This window comes from Ictalurus furcatus, chromosome 12 (genome assembly GCF_023375685.1).
Source record: "Ictalurus furcatus strain D&B chromosome 12, Billie_1.0, whole genome shotgun sequence".
Taxonomy (NCBI): domain Eukaryota; kingdom Metazoa; phylum Chordata; class Actinopteri; order Siluriformes; family Ictaluridae; genus Ictalurus; species Ictalurus furcatus.
In genome coordinates this window covers 27,463,644-27,486,661 of record NC_071266.1, presented here as the reverse complement: position 1 = coordinate 27,486,661, position 23,018 = coordinate 27,463,644, and the positions used below count along the sequence as shown (strand labels likewise).

General features: G+C 39.8%; 1 protein-coding gene across 7 annotated transcripts; it reads left to right on the top strand.

Annotated features, from left to right (window-relative positions):
- The first annotated feature begins 865 nt into the window (after positions 1-865).
- On the top strand, positions 866-22,937 carry LOC128615308 (NACHT, LRR and PYD domains-containing protein 12). 7 transcript variants are annotated; one of them, XM_053637266.1, is made up of 12 exons: positions 866-971; positions 3,532-3,658; positions 4,250-4,366; positions 6,048-6,164; positions 7,440-7,493; positions 7,731-9,494; positions 10,989-11,162; positions 11,389-11,562; positions 15,931-16,104; positions 17,599-17,772; positions 20,627-20,800; positions 21,080-22,937. In XM_053637266.1, exons 2-12 carry the CDS (start codon positions 3,606-3,608, stop codon positions 21,084-21,086), a joined length of 2,982 nt encoding a protein of 993 aa, XP_053493241.1. In that variant the 5' UTR covers positions 866-971; positions 3,532-3,605; the 3' UTR covers positions 21,087-22,937. The 7 variants fall into 7 exon arrangements, with proteins under 7 accessions (XP_053493241.1, XP_053493248.1, XP_053493245.1 ...); XM_053637270.1 differs by having other exon boundaries at positions 873-925; XM_053637269.1 differs by lacking the exon at positions 866-971 and adding an exon at positions 1,986-2,143.
- The last annotated feature ends 81 nt before the right edge of the window (positions 22,938-23,018 follow it).

The window sequence follows — 23,018 nt, the reverse complement described above, 5'->3', positions numbered from 1 at the left end:
GGGCTCTCTGTCTCTCTCCTCGTCTCCTGTTTCCAGATGTTCTTTTGGTCCTCTTCTCCTTGGCTGTCCAGGGGCTGTCTCTCTTTGTCTGTCTCTCTCCTCCTTTCCCCCTATTTTCTCTACTCTCCTCTTCTAGTGATGAAAAGGATGCAAACAACATAGGTCAACTTTACTAAAACCCTGAAAGTATCTGATATCAAATGGAAAATAAAGCTACTATTTTTTTTCTTTTTTATAATGATGATAATACTATGTTTCATGTAGGTTGTTCTCTCTCTCTCTCTCTCTCTCTCTCTCACTCACTCACACTGACCTTGTATACCTGTTCTCGGCTCTCCAGGGGCTGTGTCAAAAGCTACTTTCAGGTGTTACACTCTCTATGGCCTACGCCACTGTAGACGTTAAGTGGTGTGCATCTTTTTTAATCTTGTGTGGCTCAACCACATTTTGGCAATGTAAAAAAAGGAAGAAAAAAAAAGAAAGAAAGAATTTTTTTCTTCCACTCGCTTGGGCCGCAAGTGCGCATGGGCACAACATTTTCCTGAGATGGGCCACTTGGTTCCACACTGCAGTAGATCTTCACTCTCTCTCTCACACACACAGAGATAGAGTGAGAGCCAGCTACAGCAATAACTACACTGTGAAGCATGAGGTCACGTCAGCTGATGGACTGTCATGATTCTTCATCATTTCTTCTACATTAATGAACTTGATTGGATGCTAAACTGAGCTCATTAGATTGATATATAGCGTCATATATTTACGCTAAATTAATCTAAAAGAGCCGTCTCAAAGAGTCGATTCGTTTTCCTGAACGACACATCACACGAAGTGCATCAGTTTACCGAAAGTGAAACTGTTTCTCTTTCAGCCTCGACTCCATTTTGAGGAGCGGTTGAAAAAGAAAGACGAACTTCAACACCAGGTAGAAACGGCGATATTAATGTCAGACAAAATGGACTGTTGGCTAAGTGAGTGGCTTCTTTAATATAAACGTCTTTATAATTGATCGAAAACTGTAACATTTGCTGAAGTGTGAAAAGGAGTAAGAAAAACTGCGTCGTGTCAGTGACACTGACGTCATGATATATATATAGAGAGAGAGAGAGAGAGAGAGAGAGAGAGAGCGAGAGAGAGTATTAAAACGTTTCAAATCTCAGATCCGGGTTAAAATAATTCAGCTGTTTAAAAGTTCAGGTTATAACACATTATGAATGCTTCATTAATGAGAAATAAAGCAAGAACTCGAGTTCTTACCTGAGATTTGAAACGTTTTAATCTGAATAAAAAACAAACAAACAAACCCCTAGTGTTAGAGAAGTGTAATAGCGGGTAAAGTGATTATGAGGCGCTTCCACACCACGTGCTGTTAATCATAAAATCACGAGAGAGAGAGAGAGAGATTGATTGATTGATTGATTGATCACTACAAGTTGCAGACTGGTGACATGAAATGTAAAGTAAAATAGTATAAAAGGCATATCTAATCCTTGTTTGGGATGATGCTGTCTTTGAAGATTTGTTCCCACACTCGGCTGCATATATAACCCACATGCAATACAGTTGCAAAGTCAGAGCCAAAACATTCCTGTCTGTCTGGTTTCCAAGTTGAACTGTAAAATATTTAATGATTGCATACACACTGACGTTAACCAGACTGACAAGCTCTGTTTCTCCTGAAAACCTTTCACTGTTGGCTTGACGCAGTGTCATGAGCTGAGTCTCAAATCGAAAACTCTGACCTTACATTACTCATATTGAAATTCCAGAAAGCTGTTACACAAAACGGAACATTTAATAAGTTTACATGAGAGGTTTTTAAAATAAAAACACTAGCTGTAATAGGAAAACTGATTAGTGGTAGTACTCAAAAACAATCTAAGCTCTGTGTTTTTTTTCCCCCATTAGTCATTTAGGACTGTAGTTTAATTCTATGGTTTTTGTGCATCCATAAAAATAATGTTCTTCTAAAAGAGCCGGCTCAAAGAGTCGATTCGTTCGCGAATCACTCGTAATGAATCCTCCTAATGGAATGGAACCGTTTGTTCCGGACTCCATTTTGTTGTTGTTGATAGACAATAAACTTCAACACCAGGCAGAAACGGTGATATTAATGTCACACAACAAGGACTGTTGACTAAAATTGAGTGATTTCTTTAACAGAACCGTCGTTATATTTTATTGTTCTCGTGTAGAAACAGCAGTAAAACTGCGTCACGTCAGCTGAACTGAAATCTACTTCCTGGTACAGCTGTTGTTTATCGGGTGTGTGTTATATATTCGAGTTTCTCTCTTCGATTAACAGAAGGAAGGAAGAACAGAGATCTAAGTTCAGTCTTGAGGAGCTCCATGCTGCATCTGGAGCAGTGTTAAGGTTGTGACAGGGTCTACAGGGCAAAATCAATCACGTTTAGAGACACTATAAAGTGTTAAGGCAAACGTAAATGTACCTACTAAAACATCTTTTAATAAACATTATTATTATATTATTATATAAATCAAAGCATATATACGTTTTAAAAACGTGTAGTTGTTTCACTTCGCAGAGGAAAGTCTCTGACACCAAATTATTCATATTTTCTTACAAATCTTACTGCTGTAAAAATTTTTAGCTATTGCCATTCAAAATCACAGGATCTGTCTGTGACTACGTTTACATGGACAGCAGTAATGTAATTATTGCCCTTATTCTGAGTAAGATAATAATGTGATTAAGGTGTTTACATGAGTTGCTTTTAGAATACTCCTGTCATGTTCCCGTTTTACATGTTCTAGAACATAATTAGATTAACGTCACACGTCATTACGTCACCGCGCCACGCCGTCCGACGTCCCTCCAGAATTTCACGTATCAACATACAGTTCGTCTTCGTTATGGTGCCATATACAGTTTTGGGTGTTTTTATTTATATTTTTTTTTTACGAACGCTTTAAATGTAGGTAATTATTGGTCATGCTGTACGTGCTAATAGACAACTGCTTGAAGCCGTGGGCTGCGTCCCAAACCGCGTACTTACTGTCTATATAGTAGCCCAGATACATGTATTTTGGCCTATAGTAGGAAAGTATGCGGTTTGGGACGCAGCCGTACTCTCTTGTTCGCCGTAAAACTGCCATGTCTACACCATCTCTAGGTTCTTACGATGTTTTCATTCCTAACGTCTTGTATAACACTTGACTGGAACTGTCATTTAAATCCCATTCTCTGGACTCCGATGTGCAGTGAGTAAATAGAAATACTTCTGCTACTGAATGTAAAAGGACGTGGACACTTAAGTTATTCCTTCAGATGTCCTTCTGGGTGTTTCCCTACCTATCCAGTGTTCCTGGGATGGACTCTGACCCTGATAAGGATAAAGTGCTTACTGAAAATGAATGGTTGGTGATCTGACTGTAAGGGTGTAGTGAAATCTGAAAACACATGATTTTTTTTTTTATTAACAAAAGAACAATTTTTTTCTGTAGGTCAAAGCTGTAAAATATTGTTCTTTTTTGACAGTTTTACGTCATGTTGGTTTTTGTGTTTTCTAGGAGTGTAATTCATCCCAGAGGTCAGTGACAGCTGTGTGTCCATGAGCTGTATGCAAATACACTAATATTCAAAAATGGAGAGCCCTGAGCTGAACACAGATAATGTGACCCCACCCTCAAAAAAGTGGTAACCTACCATGTCCTAGTATTTTAGTCATTAACTTTTCTTATCTGAAACATGTAGTGAGTACATGTAACCCCAATTCCAAAAAAGTTGGGACACTGTGTAAAATGTAAATAAAAACAGAATGCAATGATGTGCACATCTCATAAACCCGTATGTTATTCACAATCGAACATAGAAAACATATCAAATTTCTAAACTGAAGAAATGTACCATTTTTCTTAGCCTCTCTAAGATGGTCTTTTTACACCCAATCATGTTACTGAACTGATTGCCATTGCAAAATGTTCCTCCAGTTGTTTCTTTTCAGTAACACTTACTTTTCCAGCCTTTTGTTGCCCCCCCGTCCCAACTTTTTTGAGACATGTTGCTGCCATTACATTAAAATTTATTTTCTTAAAATGGTACATTTCCTCAGTGTAAACATTTGATATGTTTTCTATGTTCTATTGTGAATAGCATATGGGTTTATGAGATTTGCAAATTATTGCAACTTTTTTGGAATTGGGGTCGTTCTCATTACATTAAGAAGTCAGTCCAAAACTGTATAGAGTGTATATAAGTCACTAAAGGACTGTCTATAATGTTGTGCAGTAAGCTCCTGAGAAAGAGATCAGACTCACCCGAACCCAGCTGTGTCTCCATGAAGAGTGATGCGTCGATGGATCCTCCTTGGTACTTTAAGAATGGAAACCCCTCGTCTGTACACAGGTAACATCCCATAGTTCTCGTATCTAAAGACACTGCAGAGAGGTGGCTGTGAAGAAAGAAAATATTAAGCATGAAAAAGTTGTAGAAAGTTTACCATAGTGCTAATCATATACAAATGTCAGAAGAATACAGAGAGCTTGAACAAACATAAAATCAGTATTTTGGATTTAACACTTGAATATCTCTGTATCTTGATTGATCTAAAGCAAATACTTGCATATACAGCATACTCGGTTAAAGATTGTTTATTTCTGATGCTGTGAGCAACCATGTTGATTTTGTTGACTACCCCAAGTTGACTAGTAGGAATATCAAGTTGAAAGATTTTATAGTGCTGTTTCATATGACAAGAAGAAGGGTTCATTATGTTCAACGGTAACAGCAACATCTGTAGTAGATAACCATTGTTTGCTCTAGATGGTGCTGTTATTATTTTTGCACATATGCATTTTCCAAAGTCCATTCTAATTGGAAAAATAACATTGTTTGAAATAAATTGTCATTTTGTCAGTTACATTATGTAAGAAATTAAAAAAATGAAATCGTGATCGAAAATTGGTCATAAATTTGAAATGAAAATCAAGATTTTATTTTTCAATATCGCCCTGCCATAGTAGGCATTACTGTGTTCTGCTGGATGGAAAATTCTAAACTCTAAGGCTGTAACAAATGAACAAAATATTAATGTACACATTTAAATAATTTTCATTAAATAAATCTGTACTGAAGGTGTCTGTGGAATGTATTTCACAGTTAAAGAGTTCCCTGGGTACAAAAAAGTTTGAAAACTTATGTAATATGCAAGCAAATTCATGCATTATTTTTTTATGGATGCACAAAAAGCATCGAATTAAACTACAGTCCTAAATTAATCATATATATTCTGGTGTGTGTATTGGGTTCTATTCTGTTTTGGACAAACAGTTGTGTAAAGTTTTAGTCTGAAGTTTATATTTGTAACACTCAGTTTGTGGATTTTATTTTGAATGAACAAAAAAAAACGTGTACTGAATGTTTGCCCCGCCCCATCCGATTAATCGAAAAAATGATCAGCCAGCTAATCGATTATGAAAATAGTCGTTAGTTGCAGTCCTACTACAAATTGTGGAACAATTTCTACGCTACATAATATCATCAAAAGATTCTGAGAATCTTTATACATCTGTTTGTGCAAGAGACAAGGGTGGCAATCAATACTGCATGCCCGTGATCTTTGGGCCCTCAGGCGGCACTGCATTAAAAACGGGCAGGATTCTATAATGGAAATCACTGCATGGGCTCAGAAACAGGTCCATAACACATGATGAATCGAAATTTGAAAATCTAAATTATTTTTGGAAAATATGGACGCCGCATCCTCTAAACTAAAGAGGAGAGGGACCATCCGGCTTTTTATCAGCGCTCAGTTCAAAAGCCTGCATCTCTGATGGTATGTGGGTGCATTAGTGCCTATGGAATGGGCAGCTTGCACATCTGGAAAGCCACCATCCAATTCTGAAAGGTATATACAGGTTTTAGAGCAACATATGCTTCCATCCAGATTCCATCCCATCTTTACTTATGAGAGACTCTCTGCCCCTCTAAGAAACTCTAAGACACTGTGTAAAATGTAAATAAAAACAGTCCAAAACTGTATAGAGTGTATATAAGTCACTAAAGGACTGTCTATAATGTTGTGCAGTAAACTCCAGAGAAAGATATCAGACTCACCTGAACCCAGCTGTGTCTCCATGAAGAGTGATGCGTCTATGGATCCTCCTTGGTACTTTAAGAATGGAAACCCCTCGTCTGTACACAGGTAACGTCCCATAGTTCTCGTATCTAAAGACACTGCAGAGAGAAAGCCCGTGTTACACATTCTTTTATCCAGTCCAGCTACATGCTTTAGTGGAAAGAATGTACATATTTGTTCAGGTCAAAATGTCTTACAGTTGCTGAAAATGTGCTGAAAATAATAGAGTTGTGCTCTTCTGGGGTGATATCCAGGCATTGCTTGCGAACATATCAAGCCATGGATGGATCTTCCAACACTTGCCTGTTTGACAAATCAGTGTTGTCAGTGAAATGTAGAGATGCTAGCAGGGTCTGAAAACGGTTGCGAGACATGTTGTCAGCAACCATGGAACACCTTGTGTCATTTTCCCAGTATGCACAATTTCCCGGCATTTGTTGCAAACCCATGCGCAGATAGAGGCCAATCAATATTTCCAATTCTTTAACAGTGGTGTTAACATTTCTTTGAGCTTCAAATTTTTGCACACTGTACAAATTAGATTGTTCCTTCAGTAACTCAAGCATTTCTACAGTTATTAACTTTCTGAAATACTCCAGGGTTGTGTGAAAATTGTATGGAGGATTGACATTCAAGATGAAATGACCTCAAAATAGGACCAATGTACGATATTAAACTCTTTTTGTTTGTTTGTTTCAGTTACAGATATGCAAAATAGTTTCATAATACATTTATTTTAACAATTTCATTAATTTGATATTATTTTATGTTTACATTTAAAAAAAAAATAATATTCTGCAGAAAATATCACTTCAAAACAATTGAATCAGCTAAATTAATTGAGCAGCTCATTACCATTTTTCTTAACGTGACAAAGATGTCACATGATAGTTTCACCTACTTTTTTAAGGTTAAGAGCCTGATTTTTTTTCTTGTTTTATATAAACTTGTTTTATATAAATTTGTTCAAGAAATGTGAACAAAACAGGATAAATGTAATAGAGCACATGCTATTAAAACATTGCAATTGTTAAATGGGTTGAAACATACCTTTAGTAATAAATACAAGCCTTTTTAAAAATTGCTTACACTGCAACATGTGCCAACCAAGCAGACCACCATTTTGGAAATGATGTGATGGTAACACAAAACTCACATGTTGTCACATGACCTAACCTGGATGTTCAGTAGCTGTTACTTGGGGATTTCCTGAGTTAAAAGTCAGGAATAAAGGTTTAAAAGGACCTTTCCAGATCATCCCAGTATTTGTGTCACCGTGGGTTCTTACGGGTTAAAGTGATGAGAGTTGTGTTCTTTAGCAGCTTTCATTTTTGTTCCCAGTGTTCTACAGAAGTCAGGAGACAGAAGAGAAAAGATCATCATCACAGCTACAGGGTAAGATCAAAACCAACAACATGACTGTGACACTGACGCGCTGGTATTATAAACATCTCTGCTGTTATTTCCTGCAGAGTGATTAGATTATAGAACACATACTGTAGAATAAGGCAAATACACAGTGACAACATCATAAAGAATGGTTATCTGTGGTAACAGATAAAAAGTGTGATCTTAAACTCTAATAATTAGACCCCATGTCTCACCTTGTCTTCCTTCTTCACCCTGTCACAGACACGACCCAGAACCTGCTGCTGTAAATGACTTCCAGAAAAAGTTCAAATTAAATCTGGTGAAGAAGTTTCAGTGTTTAAATGGAGTGATGATAAACCTGGAAAACCGAACACTTCTGAATGAGATCTACACAGAGCTCTACATCACAGAGGGAGACAGTGGAGACGTCAATAAAGAACATGAGGTGAGACAGATCGAGGCAGCATCCAGGAGAACAACAACAGAGGAAACACCAATCAAATGCAATGACATCTTTAAGCCCTTATCTGATCAAGACGAACCCATCAGAACTGTGCTGACAAAGGGAGTCGCTGGCATCGGAAAAACAGTTTCTGTGCAGAAGTTCATTCTGGACTGGGCTGAAGGGAAAGTAAATCAGGACGTCCAGCTCATATTTCCACTTCCTTTCAGAGAGCTGAATTTGATGAAGGACCAGAAACTGAGTCTGATGGATCTCCTTCATGTCTGTTTTAAGGAGATAAAAGAAACAGAAATGTGCAGTTTGGAAAAGGTTCTGTTCATTTTTGACGGATTGGACGAGTATCGTTTTCCTCTGGATTTCCAGAACACAGAGAGAGTGTGTGATGTAACTGAATCAGCATCAGTGCATGTGCTGCTGATAAACCTGATCAAAGGGTATCTGCTTCCCTCTGCTCTCATCTGGATCACCTCCCGACCAGCAGCAGCTGATCAAATCCCCTCTGAGTGTGTCCATCGAGTCACAGAGGTACGAGGGTTCGATGACCCACAGAAGGAGGAGTACTTCAGGAAGAGGATCGGTGATCAGAGCCTGGCCAATAACATCATCACACACCTGAAGTCATTAAGAAGCCTCTACATCCTGTGCCACATCCCAGTCTTCTGCTGGATTTCAGCCACTGTTCTAGAGAGATTGTTGGATGAAGCAGAGAGTGGAGAGATGCCCAAGACTCTGACTCAAATGTACACACACTTCATCATTCAGACAAACATCATAAGAGAAAAGTACTCAAAGAAGCAGGAGAGTGATGAAGAAATGCTTCTCAAACTGGGACAACTGGCTTTTCAGCAGCTGATGAAAGGCAACCTGATCTTCTATGAGGAAGACCTGAGAGAGTGTGGCATTGATGTGAAAGAAGCAGCAGTGTACTCAGGTGTGTGTACTCAGATCTTCAGAGAAGAATTTGGGCTTCACCAGAGTAAAGTGTACTGCTTTGTTCATCTGAGCATTCAGGAGCATCTCGCAGCTCTGTATGTGCACCTGACATTCATGATGGAAAAGAGAAATGTTCTTGAACAGAGTCGGGACTTTAAGACAATTTCAGATGTCCACAAGAGTGCTGTAGATCAGGCCTTAGAAAGTCAGACTGGACATCTGGATCTTTTCCTCCGCTTTCTTCTGGGTCTCTCACTGGAGTCCAATCAGAAACTCTTACATGCCTTAGTAACACATACAGAAGGTAGCTCCCAGAGCAAAGAGGAAGCAGTTCAATACATTAAGATGATGATCAGTAAGAATCCCCCTGAAGAGAAATCCATCAATCTGTTCCACTGTCTGAATGAACTGGGGGACAATTCTCTAGTGGAGCAAATCCAACGTTACCTGAAATCTGGAAAACAAAGAAAGTTCTCTTCTTCACAGTGGTCTGCTCTAGTGTTTGTCTTACTGACATCAGCACAGGAGCTGGAGGAATTTGACCTGAGTAAATATACTAGTACAGAGAACATAACCGCTTTGGCTCTTGTGAAGGTGATGCCTGTGATAGCAGCAGCCAGAAAAGCAATGTAAGTAAAGCTGAATAGAACTGTTTTGGTGTTACAGTGTTAGAAAGTGAGAAACTGAAAGCACTGTGACTAAATGACATATTACAATATGAGATGGTTTATTTTTAACCTAAACACAAAAGATACAAGGAGGCATCAATGCCAATAGATGCATAAAGCCATCAAGTTTCCATCACATGAGATTTCTCAGAGTTATGTCTAATATTACAGCGTATTACAGTATTACCTCAATACAGGCAGAATTTCAGTTATATAAACATCATTACATAATATAATAATAATAATAATGATAATAAAATAATATTAACTATCATGCATTTTATTTAGAGCATGCTTTTCATTGACCCAAAGATGCATACAAAATTTAACACTGAGTTAAACACTGATAAATTTAAACACACAGTAACATAAGTAAATGAGACAAATAATCATATGTAATAAAAGACTAGGAAAACATGGAGAGAGGAATAAAGAAACAATAAACATAAACTGGTATGAACCAAGTTACAGAGATGTTGAAAGCTTGGGAGAACAGGTGGGTTCTATAAATAAGGAGAATGACTGGGATTGTCTGAGAGTTTGAGGCAGGGAGCTCCAGAGATGGGGTGCAATTTTAGAGAAGGTTCAGTCACTGAAGCTGTGAAGGTTGAAAGGCCGTATTTCTAGCACTGAAATTCTTTCTTCCTCAATTGAGAGGTCACCATGTGCTGACAGACAACATAACAGTGGTCTCATATGAGGATTATGTCCATGCCCCCTGTTCAAGCAGGCACAACTAATTCGTCTCTGGGCTAAGGGAAAGTTTTTGTCAGTGAGTGCAATGTATATTCTGGGCAACTGGAATGTGGGGGCAGACATTCTGTTGAGGCAGGGGCTGAGGCCCAGGGATTGATGACTCTATCCACAAGTGGTAGAGTCCATATGGCGAAGGTTTGGCCAGGTGCAAGTGGATGTGTTCGCCTCTGAGGAGACAACACACTGCCCGTTGTGGGTCGCCCTCACAGCTCGCGCAGCATAAGGGCTAGACACCATGTGTATCCTTACAGGATGTGTGTGCTCTGGCGAGGTGGTCTACGCCACACACATTCATTAGATTTTACAGCCTGGATATACATTCCGGCCCGGGTTCAAGTGTCTTGCAATGACCCTCGGGCTCAAATCTATTGGAACAGGCCGTACCCTCAGTATGACGTTGTGGGTATTCTTGTTCCCACAGCATTCAGCTAACGCAACGTCGAGGTTCCCTTTGAAAGGGAACATCTGGGTTACGCATGTAACCCTGTTCCGTGAGAAGGGAATGAGATGTTGAGTTAGGTGAATCCTGTGGGAAGGGCCCTCGGTATCTGAAGCTTTGTATTTGGGGTGGGTAACAAATTACATAACTGATGTTTGTATTTTTGGCATTTAAGAAAAAGAGAAGGTACAGGGAAAGCTTTTAGGACTAAATCATTTGCACCAGTGTTAGTTCATTATGTATTCTTTTATTTCCTTCAGCATTCAGCATGTAACACTTAACGAGAAACACTGTGAAGCTTTGGCCTCTGTACTCGGCTTTGAATCCTCCAGACTAAGAGAACTGGATTTGTCGGAGAGTAAACTAGGAGACTCGGGAGTGCAGTGGCTCTCTGCTGGACTGAAAAATCCTCACTGTAAACTGGAGGCACTAAGGTAAGATCATCTCTCTGAAAGTTGCAATAACTCCTTCACAAGTCATAATACAAATCATCACAGCAAATATCAGTTGCAAAACAATACTACGTGCAGAAAAATATATTTGCAATCAGGCAATAAAAATTTCTCTCTCTGGATAACTCGTGTAATAAATTAATGTAAATTAAATATTAAACCAAGATGAAAATGTGTTGATAAAGAGTGTGTCATTGTGTCTCTGCAGGTTGGTGTTTTGTCGTATCTCAGATGAAGGCTGTGCTTCTCTGATGTCAGCTCTGAGATCAAACCCCTCACACCTGAGAGAACTGAATCTGTCTCAGAATAATCTAGGAGACTCAGGAGTGAAGTGTCTCTCTGCTGTACTGGAGAATCCTCACTGTAAACTGGAGATACTGAAGTAAGATCATCTCTCTGAGAGTCACATGACCTGCTCCTCAATAAGACACATTCTCTAATAGTGAGACTGAAACAGAGGATTTAGGTTCATCATCAATGTCCTGAGGAGGAAGATTGTTTCTTTGGGAAACATATACGTTTACATTACATTTATTCATTTAGCGGATGCTTTTTCCAAAGTGACTTACAAATGAGAAAATACAAGCAAAGCGATATATCAAGCAGATATCCAAGATCCGTTAATTGAGTTCCAGAAGAAGCAACGTGCACAGAGTAGAGGTGTAAGTGCAATATTTTTTATTTATTTATTTATTTTTAAATGAGTTGGTTAGGTTTTCACAGACGAGGTGGGTCTTTAGCTGTTTTTTGAAGATGGTGAGAGATTCTGCGGTCCAGATCCAGGTTGGAAGTTCATTACACCACTGAGGAACAGTTAGTGTGAAGGTCCTTGAAAGGGACCTTGAGCCAAGCTGAGTAGGTACTAGTAATGGTCGTTGATTGATTCTAGATTGCGTGATGGAACATAAGCCTTCAGGAGAGAGTTGAGGTAGGTGGGTTCTGTTCCAGACAAGGTCTTGTAGGTATGCGTCAAGAATTTGATGCAGGCAGCTACAGGAAGCCAGTGGAGGGAGATGAAGAGGGGTGTGACATGGGTTTTCTTGGGCTGGTTGAAGACGAGGCGTGTTGCTGCATTCTGAATCATTTGAAGGGGTTTGATGGAGCTAGCCGGGAGGCCCGAGAGTAGTGAGTTGCAGTAGTCCAGTTTTGAGATAACGAGCCTGGACTAGTATCTGTGTAGCCTGTTCGGTGAGGGTCTGATTTTCTTGATGTTGTACAGAATTAACCTACAGGACCGTGCAGTTGTTGAGATGTGGTCTGTAAAGATCAAGCCGTCATCAAGAATCACCCCAAGGTTCCTGGCCGTCCTGGTTGGCTTGAGCGTGGTTGAGCCGAGCTGTACAGTGTGGTTGTGGTTGATTGAGGGACAGGCTGGGATGACGAGAAGCTCAGATTTTGCCCGGTTGAGCTTAAGGTGGTGTTTCCTCATCCAGAACGAGATGTCTGACAGGCAAGCAGAGATGTGTGCAGAGACGGAAAAATCGTCAGGCTGGAAGGACAAATAGAGCTGGGTGTCATCAGCATAGCAATGATATGAGAAGCCCTGAGATTCAATCACCTGCCTCAGAGATGTAGTGTAGATAGAAAAGAGGAGTGGACCCAGAACTGACCCCTGTGGAATGCCAGTTGTGAGTTGGTGAGTTTCTGAAATACCTCCCCTCCACGCTACCTTGAAGGATCTGTCTGAGAAGTAGAATTCCACCCAGCGCAGAGCCGTTCCGGTGATGCTCAGGCTGGAGAGAGTTGACGGGAGGATTTGATGGTTCAGTGTCGAAAGCAGCAGAGAGGTCTAGACAGATGATCTAGGGGTTGCTCTTGCTAGTCATAAGGCTTCAGTGACGGAAAGCAGAGCAGTCTCCGTGGAGTGATTGCTCTTGAAGCCAGACTGCTTGGTGTCCAGGAGGTTGTTCTGTGTGAGAAAATTGGAGAGTTGATAAAAAAACGGCTCTTTCAAGAGTTTTGGAAAGAAAAGGGAGGAGGGAAACTGGTCTGTAGTTGTCAACAGCAGCAGGGTTAAGTGATGTTTTTTAAGCAGTGGGGTAACCCAGGCCTGCTTAAATGAGGTAGGGTATGTGCCAGTAAAGAGGGATGTGTTAAAGATGTGTGTGAGTGCAGTTAATAGTGTGGGAGAGATGGACTGAAGAAGGTCAGAAGGGATAGGGACAAAGAGGACAGGTTGTGGGACGGCTAGAAAGGAGGAGCTTAGAGACATCAGTGTCTGAGAGGAGAGAAGGAAGTCAGTTGGGAGTTACATGGAGGAGGAGTCGGTCCATACATGCCTGGTGTTGAGAATTGGTTCCTGATTGATGTAACCTTGTTGGAAAAGAACGTGGCAAAGTCATCTGCAGTTAGGGGGGAGGAGGTGGACGGAGAAGAGAGGAAACGATTTTGAAGAGAGTGCGGATGTTGGGATTACTGCCAATCTTCTCTTGGTAGTATGTGATTTTAGCAATGGAGATGCTATTGGAAAAAGGAGAGAGAAATCTCTGGTAATTGGTTAGGTCAGTTGGATTGTTAGATTTACGCCATTTCCTTTTGGATGCTCTTAGTTTGGCCCAGTTGTTACGCAGAGCTTCTGAGAGCCAAGGGCCAGAGTGTGATGTGCGAGCAGGTATGGAGGTTAGGGGGCAGACGCTGTCAAGAGAAGATGTTAGGGTGGAACATAGCATGTCAGTTGCAGTGTTTAAGTCCACTGAGGAGTGGTGGCTATCAGAGGGAAGTAAGGTTGTGACAACAGAGGAGAAATGTGAAGGGGAAAGGGAGCAAAGATTGTGACGAAAAGAGATAGAGGGTGGAGACAGTGAGGGGAGAAATGGTCAGAGCTGTGGAGAGGAGTAATGAGAAGTTTGTGTGTGGTGCAATTACGTGTGAGGATGAGGTCGAGCTGTTTGCTGGCTTTGTGGGTCGCTGGTGTGGTGAACGGCTTGAAGTCAAATGTGGAAAGGAGAGCAAGAAAGTCAGCTGCATGTGGCTTGTCTAGATGTAGGTTGAAGTCACCAAGGACCAGAAGAGGAGTTCCATCATCTGGGATGGTGGACAATAGCGTGTCAAATTCACAGATGAACTTCCCCAGTTGACCCGGAGGACGGTAAACAACAAGAAAGTGCATTTTGGCAGTGTCAGTGACTGTAACAGCATGAAATTCAAAGTGTATGAACAATAGGGAGAAAGACAGGTAAATTTCCATGTTTTGGAGAGAGGCAAACCTGTACCACCCCCTCGTCTGTTGGGATGTGAGGTATTGGAGAAGTTGAAGTTGGAGGATAGGGCAGCGGGTGTGGCAGTGTTCTCAGTATGGATCCAGGTCTCAGTCAGAGCCAGCACACTGAGGATGGAGTGAGTTGCAAAGGCAGAAATAAAATCTGCCTTGTTGACGGCAGATTGGCTGTTCCAAAGTCCGATTGAGAATGAGAGTGACTCTGCAGGGGCCACATTCAGAGAGCGTATGTTGTCCAAGTTGCGTACTTTTCTGGGAGTTTGCCGTGGTCTGCGCCTGTGGCAAATAACACCTGTTCCAAACAGATTACTTCTACTTCTATCACTCTCTTTTTGGTTTCATTTAAAAAAAAAAAAAAAAAGATTAGAAGAAGGCATTCACTTTAAATCTCTGAATTTGTACAACCCCAATTCCAAAAAAAAGTTGGGACACAGTGTAAAATGTAAATAAAACCGTAGCCGTTTAAACAGATACCATTAGCTAGGTGATGAGGATGAAGATTGTTCTTATACACAACCTTCTTATTCTGATTGTTTCCACTTGGTGCATTTCCTGCACCATTTTCTCCTCATTATGAAAATGTCTCAAAAAATCTGATAATTTTGCAAAAAACTTAAGATAACATACTTTCAAAATACTCAGTATGAAGAAAGTTACTTTAGAATTTTTTTAAACAACGGCCCTGTGAGCTTGGCATTTGATATCGGTTCATATGTAACATATTATTACAATAATGAGGAAACGGCGTAGGAAATTGTATTTGATATTCGTGCACTTCACGGCATCATCTACGGGTGTGAGCTCATAAGACCTGGACTTTTTGAGGTGGGAACGGAAAATCAGAACAAGAAGGCAACATCAGCCTAGCTAACATTATCTTTTTAAACTGTTACTCAACTGGATGTAATGAAGACAGTTGTATGATAAAGAAATATGAGCGAATGCAGCTACAAACAATTCAGAAGCTACTCATGTTGTCAGCTTTTTAATGCAGCTACAGTACAGTTTTCCTCCTGCTGAGTACTCAGCTATGTTTGTTCTGCTATGCAAGAGGACATGCCACCGTTAATTAGGTGGGTGTGGCTAACTGCCACTCAAAAATCCCAGAGCACCTCCCACTCCTAAATCAGTTGACCAATAGAGATTTAAGGTTCTAAGAACCGCCCCCTCCTCCTTTTTGCGCTTGGTTTTCTGCAATGCTGCTAATTATTTTTATATAACTGTACTGTACAACTTACTGTGCATGCTCTACTGAATTTACCTACTTCGCTGCATATCTGTTGTTACCACTGCACTGATGCTTTCACATTTACATTGAGGACTTGTGTTAATATGGTTACACTTACATTTACATTAACAGCATTTGGCAGACGACCTTATCCAGAGCAACTTACGGAACTGCTTTGAAGTTTTTATCAATAAATACATCCTGATACTGGTTCACTAGTAAAATAATTTTACACACACCATCTTTAAAGTAAATATTCAGGATGAATGTGTGTTGATGATGAGTGTGTCATTGTGTCTCTGCAGGTTGTGTGGTTGTGGTGTCTCAGATGAAGGCTGTGCTGCTCTGGCTTCAGCTCTGAGATCAAACCCCTCACACCTGAGAGAACTGGATCTGTCTGAGAATAAACTACAAGACTCAGGAGTGAAGTGTCTCTCTGCTGGACTGGAGAATTCTCACTGTAAACTGGAGATACTGGGGTAAGATCATCTCTGTTGTTAGTCACATGACCTGCTCCTCAGTAAGACACATTCTCTAATAGTGAGACTGAAGCAGAGGTTTTAGGTTCATCATCAATGTCCTGAGGAGGAAGATTGTTTTTTTTTCACTGCACACTGATGATTTGTCACAGACACCTGTTAAACCCTTGATAAAATCAGGGGGTTTTCTGCTGTAAAAAATTGTTGTTGGACTGTCTAGTGTGCCAGCCTAGAGGAGATATTTTCACTGACTGACTGACAAGCCCCATTGTTGAATGGTGTATGCACAAGGAGTCCAGCTAAGCCACCCGCAACTCACCCCAAGTAACAGCACATTTTCGATATAATCCTTACACAAATCACTCCTCTGATGTCCCTCCTGAAACCATGAATGGTTGTTGTCCATTACAGGAAAACTGTGTTCACACCATTTGCACTTTGGAAGAGAAACTAAAAATTTTTAGATTGAGATTATTGAGAAGAATCTGTTGCCATCCACCAGGATGATGATGAGACGTGGGTGGACCTGCCAGCAGGACAACGATCCAAAGCATACAGCAAAGGAAACTCTCAATTGGTTTCAGAGAAAAAAAATCGAGGTGTTAGAATGGCCCAGTCAATCACCTGACTCGAATCCAATTGAACAAGATTTAAAGATGTTTAGAAGAGCGGACCAAAATCACACCTGATTACTGCGGCCCATTAATTTCTTCATACAGGAAGTGTCTTGAAGCCATCATTACAAACAAAGGCTTCTCCTCTAAGTATTAAATAGATTTCAGTTTGTGTGTTCAATACTTTTTCCCCGTGTCATTCCGCTTTATTACACATAACTTCATTTATGGACCTTAATGTTGTGAATTCTTTATATTTCTTGAGTTAATACCAAAGTCTTTTGAAAATCTCATGTGAATAGCCTCATTGGAAATATATTTACTGAAAAAAATGTGACCCGTCCAATACTTAATTCCCACACTGTATGATTGTGTGATTTAATAAACATCTACTATGAAATACATACTATGAAAGACTCTTTTAACTACTACATATTTGTTAATAAAGCTCTCTATATTTTTTGGTAGGATGTATTTAATTAAGCTGTGTTTAATGAAGCTGAAAGACTGAAATGCATTTTCTACAGTCCCTTGCTGAAGGGCCATAACCCATAATGTGCACAAATATTCCACAGAGTGGATGGTGTGACCACAGTGCAGGTCAGCAAAGCAAACCACAACCAAAGGGCTGTTTAATGGGAGGGGGGTTTCCCTAGTCAAATTCTTTAGCCCTTTTTACCTCTTCAAACGAAAACCAAAAGTGCCATTCTTGACTATTTTTAGGTGAAATATTTCAGCGGCATTCCTAATAAAAATAGGTAATTGATATTATTCTTTTTTTTAACGTTAATTGTCCTCAAAGTAAATGCTTTACACTTGACATTATATCTTGGTTATGTATCTCTTTATTGATGAAGAGTGTGTCATTGTGTCTCTGCAGGTTGTATAATTGTGGTGTCACAGGTGAAGGCTGTGCTGCTCTGGCTTCAGCTCTGAGATCAAACCCCTCACACCTGAGAGACCTGTATCTGTCTCAGAATAAACTAGGAGACTCAGGAGTGAAGCGTCTCTCTGCTGTACTGGAGAATCCTCTCTGTAAACTGGAGATACTGGGGTAAGATCATCTCTCTGAGAGTCACATGACCTGCTCCTCAGTAAGACACATTCTCTAATAGTGAGACTGAAGCAGAGGTTTTAGGTTCATCATCAATGTCCTGAGGAGGAAGATTGTTTCTTTTCACTGCACACTGATGATCTGTCACAGAGTCTTTGGGTCAGATGTACGTATGTGAGAAGCTGCAGCACAAAACAAAATGTGGAGTTTGAAAGTAAGCCTATAGGTTTAAATTCATTTTAATCAGCATATCTTTCAATCCATGGGCATGTTTTCTTTACAAGAGAGTGCATTATTTTAATAATTCAACAGCTCAAAATAAACAAATAAATAAATAAATATTAAATAGCCTATATCCCACACATTACATTTCCATAACCTTGAGTTAGTATCCCAGGGCTTCATTAAATTGTGTGTACAATTGCAAGTCTAATGTAAGTTGACTTTCAGTATTGAATGGCTAGATGTGCGTGTGTGTGCGCGTGCATGTGTTTGTGTGTGCGTGCATGCATGTGCCAGTTGGGAATGCATGATTTTTGAGTCTGAAGAAAATATATGATTAGTGTAAGATGGAAATGTGGATTTTGTCTTTAGTAAACCTGAGACGTGCAACAGTGCTTTTGAGAGCAGCCGTTTCCTCCATGGTGTCCTTAAATTAGCAACATTTTACTGTTCAATGAACAAAGACTTCTAAAGTTCTAAAAATTTCTTTAGGTCTAAATTCTGTGTAAATAAAAATAGTCACACTTGGTCTAAATGAATAAATGTTGTCAGTACTGAATAAACACATTCACAGACTGGGTTTTAAAAAAAGAAAAAGAATTGAAACCCCTGTTCTTTAAAATACAACCCCAGTTCTGAAAAAGTTGGGACAGTATGGAAAATGCAAAAAAAAAAATACCAAAACAAAGAAAGTTATTCAGTTCACCCTGTACCATATGCAAAAACATTAATACATTATTTGATGTTTTACTTTGTGAATTAAATTTCTTTTTGAAACTCATTTCAAATCTGATGACAGCAATACACTCCAAAAAAGTTGGGACAGTTGATGGTTTACCACTGTGTAACATCACCTTTTCTTTTAATAACACTTATTAAGCATTTGGATGCTGAGTGAAGACACCAGTTGGTTAAATTTAGTGAGCGGAATTTCCCCCCATTCACCCGTCATGCGTTTCTTCAGCAGTGCAACTGTACAGGGCCTTTGTTGCGTTATTTTTCACTTCATAATTTGCCACACATTCTGAATCTGAGACAGGTCAGAACTGCAGCAGGCCATGCTCGCACCCGCACTCTCTGCTTACACTACTTGTAACCCGGGCTGAATGTGGTTTGGCGCTGTCCTGCTCTGGATGGCAGCGTATGTTGCTCCAAAATGTGTACATATCTTTCTGCATTAATGCTGCCCTCACAGATGTGCAAGTTACCCATGCCATGGGCACTGACACGCCCAGATACCATGTGCACTGACAAGCCCCCATACCATGACAGACGCTGGATTTTGGACCTGACGTTGATAACAGCTTAGATGGTCCTCTCCCTCTTTGGCCCGGAGAACACGATGGGCGTTTTGTCCAAAAACTATTTGAAATGTCGACTCGTTGGACGACAAAACCCGATTTCACTGTGCCACTGTCCATCTCAGATCAGACTGAGCCCAGATAAGTGGGCAGAGCTTCTGGATAGTGTTGATATATGGCTTCTGCTTTGCATAGTAAAGCCTTAATTGCATCTGTGGATGCAGCAGCGAATGGTGTCGACTGACAAAGGTTTAACAAAGTATTCCCGAGCCCATGTCAGGATATCCATTATAGACTCATGACGTGTTTTTTTTTTTGACAGTGAAGTCTGTCTAAAAAAACATTCAGAAGTCTATCTACCATTCAGAAGTGGTTTTCAGCCTTGCCCTTTGTGCACCGAGATTTGACCAGATTCCTACCGATGCCCAAAATCTTATCGATTTGTCTTTGGGGAATGCAGCCACCCTTATCCAGAGCGACTTAGTTTTGTCGTCATTTTTTCTTTACGACTGAGCAATTGAAGGTTAAGGGCCGTGCTCAAGGGCCCAGCAGTGGCAGCTTGGCCTTCCGATTAGAAGTCCAAGTTCCTAACCACTGAGCTACCACTTCCCCCTATGATTAGATAATTGCCTCACCTGTTTCACATCACCTTCTTATTTCAACTTGTCACATCGCTATTAGTCCTAAATTTTCCCTGTCCCAACGTTTTTTGAACGTGTTGCATGCATCAATTTCAAAATAAATGTATATATATTCAAAAAACTATGCAGTTGATTAGGTAAAACATCAAATACCTTGTCAAAGTACATTTACAAATCACTCCTCTTTGTTTTTATTAGCATTTTCTATAGTGACGCAACTTTTTAGGTCGAAGTTGTTTTTGTTTTAAAAGAAAGATCTCCTATGTGAACTCTTATGAAAAGACATTTTGTAGAGATGTGTGGTGGGGAAGAAACTCCAGAAAATATAGACCTAGTGTGTGTTACTCAGTCCACAATAACAGAACAGAGTAAATTCATTGCTGTTGCTCCTCTGCCTAAGATCACACCAAGAGCACAGCATGTAAATACTGAAGGAGGTGAAAGAGAACCCAAAGGAGAACAGCAGAACACGTGCAGAAATCTCTAGAACTCACTGAAGTTTATGTGTATCTCAAAAATCCCAGTGAATAGTAATGTTGTAAATGGAAGGACATCACAGATGAAACTGGTGCTCTCAAAATAAATACATAAACAATACTGCTGCATGTCTCAACTTACAAAGAACAAAATTAATTAAAAACATCATTACACTTCACTGAGGGAGTGAACAGGGTCATTGTGTCTCTGCAGGTTGCGTTATTGTGTGGTCTCAGATGAAGGCTGTGCTGCTCTAACTTCAGCTCTGAGATCAAACCCCTCACACCTGAGAGAACTGTATCTGTCTGGGAATAAAATAAGAGACTCAGGAGTGAAGTGTCTCTCTGCTCTGAAGAATGACGACCATTACAAACTACAGACACTGACGTAAGTAATGACCTTTTTAGATAAACCTTTGATTATGTAAGAACAAATGATGTGATGGTAAATATATGGTCATTTTGCTATTAGAACTTGTGGAAGTTTTCATATGTTTTCACTAAATGTTAGAACACAGATGTCACTCAGAATGTACTCAGAAAATAACAATAAGTAATGCTTCCCTTGGTGCAGAGACAGTTGCATGCTATTTCCATACAGCTTGATTGTAAAATATTAAAGTCCAGTTTGTGGTTATTAATTCAAATGTTTTTCTTTTATATTTAGGGTGTGACGAACATCTGTGTGTGATGAAAACTCCAGTGTTCCTGCATTTTCATGTTGGGGAATAGACAACACATTTATAAACAAAGTCAGTCTCCGTTGTGACCCATTAAACAGACAACGAGAAGTGGGAAGTGTGTAGAGCTGCAACAACTAATCTATAATAATAATCGATTATTATTGCTAGCATGCTCTCCCCATGCTGCAAGGGTTTCCTCCGGGTACTCCGGTTTTCTCCCCCAGTCCAAAGACATGCATGGTAGGCTGGTTGGCATGTCTAAAGTGTCCGTAGTGTATGAATGGGTGTGTGTGTGTGTGATTGTGCCCTGCGATAGACTGGCACCCTGTCCAGGGTGTACCCCGCCTTGTGCCCGATGCTTCCTGGGATAAGCTCCAGGTTCCCCGCCACCCTGAAAAGGAGTAAGCGGTAGAAGATGGATGGATGGATTATTATTGCTAATAATCGATTATGAAAATCGTTGTCAACGAATCTCATTATGCATTGTGTACTCTACCGTCTAGTGCAGGGCTGTCAAACTCATTTTAGTTCAGGGGCCACATACAGCCTAATTAGATGTCAGGTGTGCCAGGCCAGTAAAATCATAGCATAATTACCTATAAATAACAATAAATCCATGTTTTTCACTGTGTTTTCATGCAAAGAAGTACAAGTACATTAGGAAAATCTTCATATTTAATGAAATATCCTTTTAAAAAACATATCATGAACAACCTCAGTTTCTTAAGACAAAAATATGCAATTTGCATTTGATTATCATTTACATGTGTGCAGTACAACTGGTCAGTGTTTGTACAAATGCAAAACACTTTAAGTCACAGGTATTTGGAACTGAAAAGTATAGTATTGCGCTTTAAAATTTATGGCTTGGCATGAACAATAGGATTCCACCAAACCAAACTCTTTTGTAGTGAAGCTGTTGACTAATATTAAATTGCACATTTTTTAACTATTACCCATTCATCTCTGCGAATAAATATGAAGCGGTTCATTTTTCTTGGAAAACTCTACACTCTGTATCCACTTTTCTCCTTTTTGACAGACATTTTGGCTAATGATGGTGTGGGGGCGCTTAGAAAATATTGTAGACAAACAGCAGAAGGTGCATTGCTGCTCGCTCTCTCTCTCTCTCTCTCATATAGAGAGATATATATATATATATATATATATATATATATATATATATATATATATATATATACACACACACTTATTATATACTGTAACGCTCAGTTTGTAGATTTTATTTTAAATAAACGAAACCATGTACTCAAACTTTGCCCACCCCCCCTCGAATAAACAAACAAAAATTCAGACAACTAATAATCGTTAGTTACAGCCCTAGAAGTGTGTGTTCATCAGACTGAGGCTGTACAGGATCCAGACATTAAGACTGGACAGCTCATTGTTTGCTCCTGCTCCTAACACAGCTGATCTAATGTTTATAGCTTTATATATTTTATGTTAACTGTAACATCAGCACATTATCTAAAAACGTGTATAAGTCTGAGCTCCTGTAAACTGGGGCAGGCTTTATCATAAGGCAAAGGTTGGCAATTGCCTTGGGCCACAAGCTACCAAGGGCCCCTAAAACTCTGCATAATCTAAATGGTTAAGAAAGTTTTTTTTTTTCCTTTTAGCTGTACAGCTGAGTGGTGCAGTTCTCCTACACTGCACCAGATGATGCCCCCTGACTAGCTAACATGCTGTCTTGATTGTTTTATATTCTTGATTGTTTAATATAATGTATTATCTTGTCACACTGTTCTTCTGTTTGCCTATTTTACAAATATGACTTGATATCTGTTCCGCACTACTTCAAATAAATATGCTTAAATAGCATTTATGTTTCTGTATTGTTTTATATTTTTATGTTAGTAAGTGGTGTTAAAAATTGGTCTAACCATCAATGAGCCGGTGTGT

Excerpts from the sequence above, each read along its gene's own strand:
- LOC128615308 (XM_053637266.1), top strand. The coding sequence starts at position 3,606 with ATGGAGAGCCCTGAGCTGAACACAGATAATGTGACCCCACCCTCAAAA. Across the intron at positions 7,494-7,730 it reads ATCATCATCACAGCTACAGG|ACACGACCCAGAACCTGCTG; the intron begins GTAAGATCAAAA and ends ACCCTGTCACAG. Across the intron at positions 11,563-15,930 it reads TGTAAACTGGAGATACTGAA|GTTGTGTGGTTGTGGTGTCT; the intron begins GTAAGATCATCT and ends GTGTCTCTGCAG.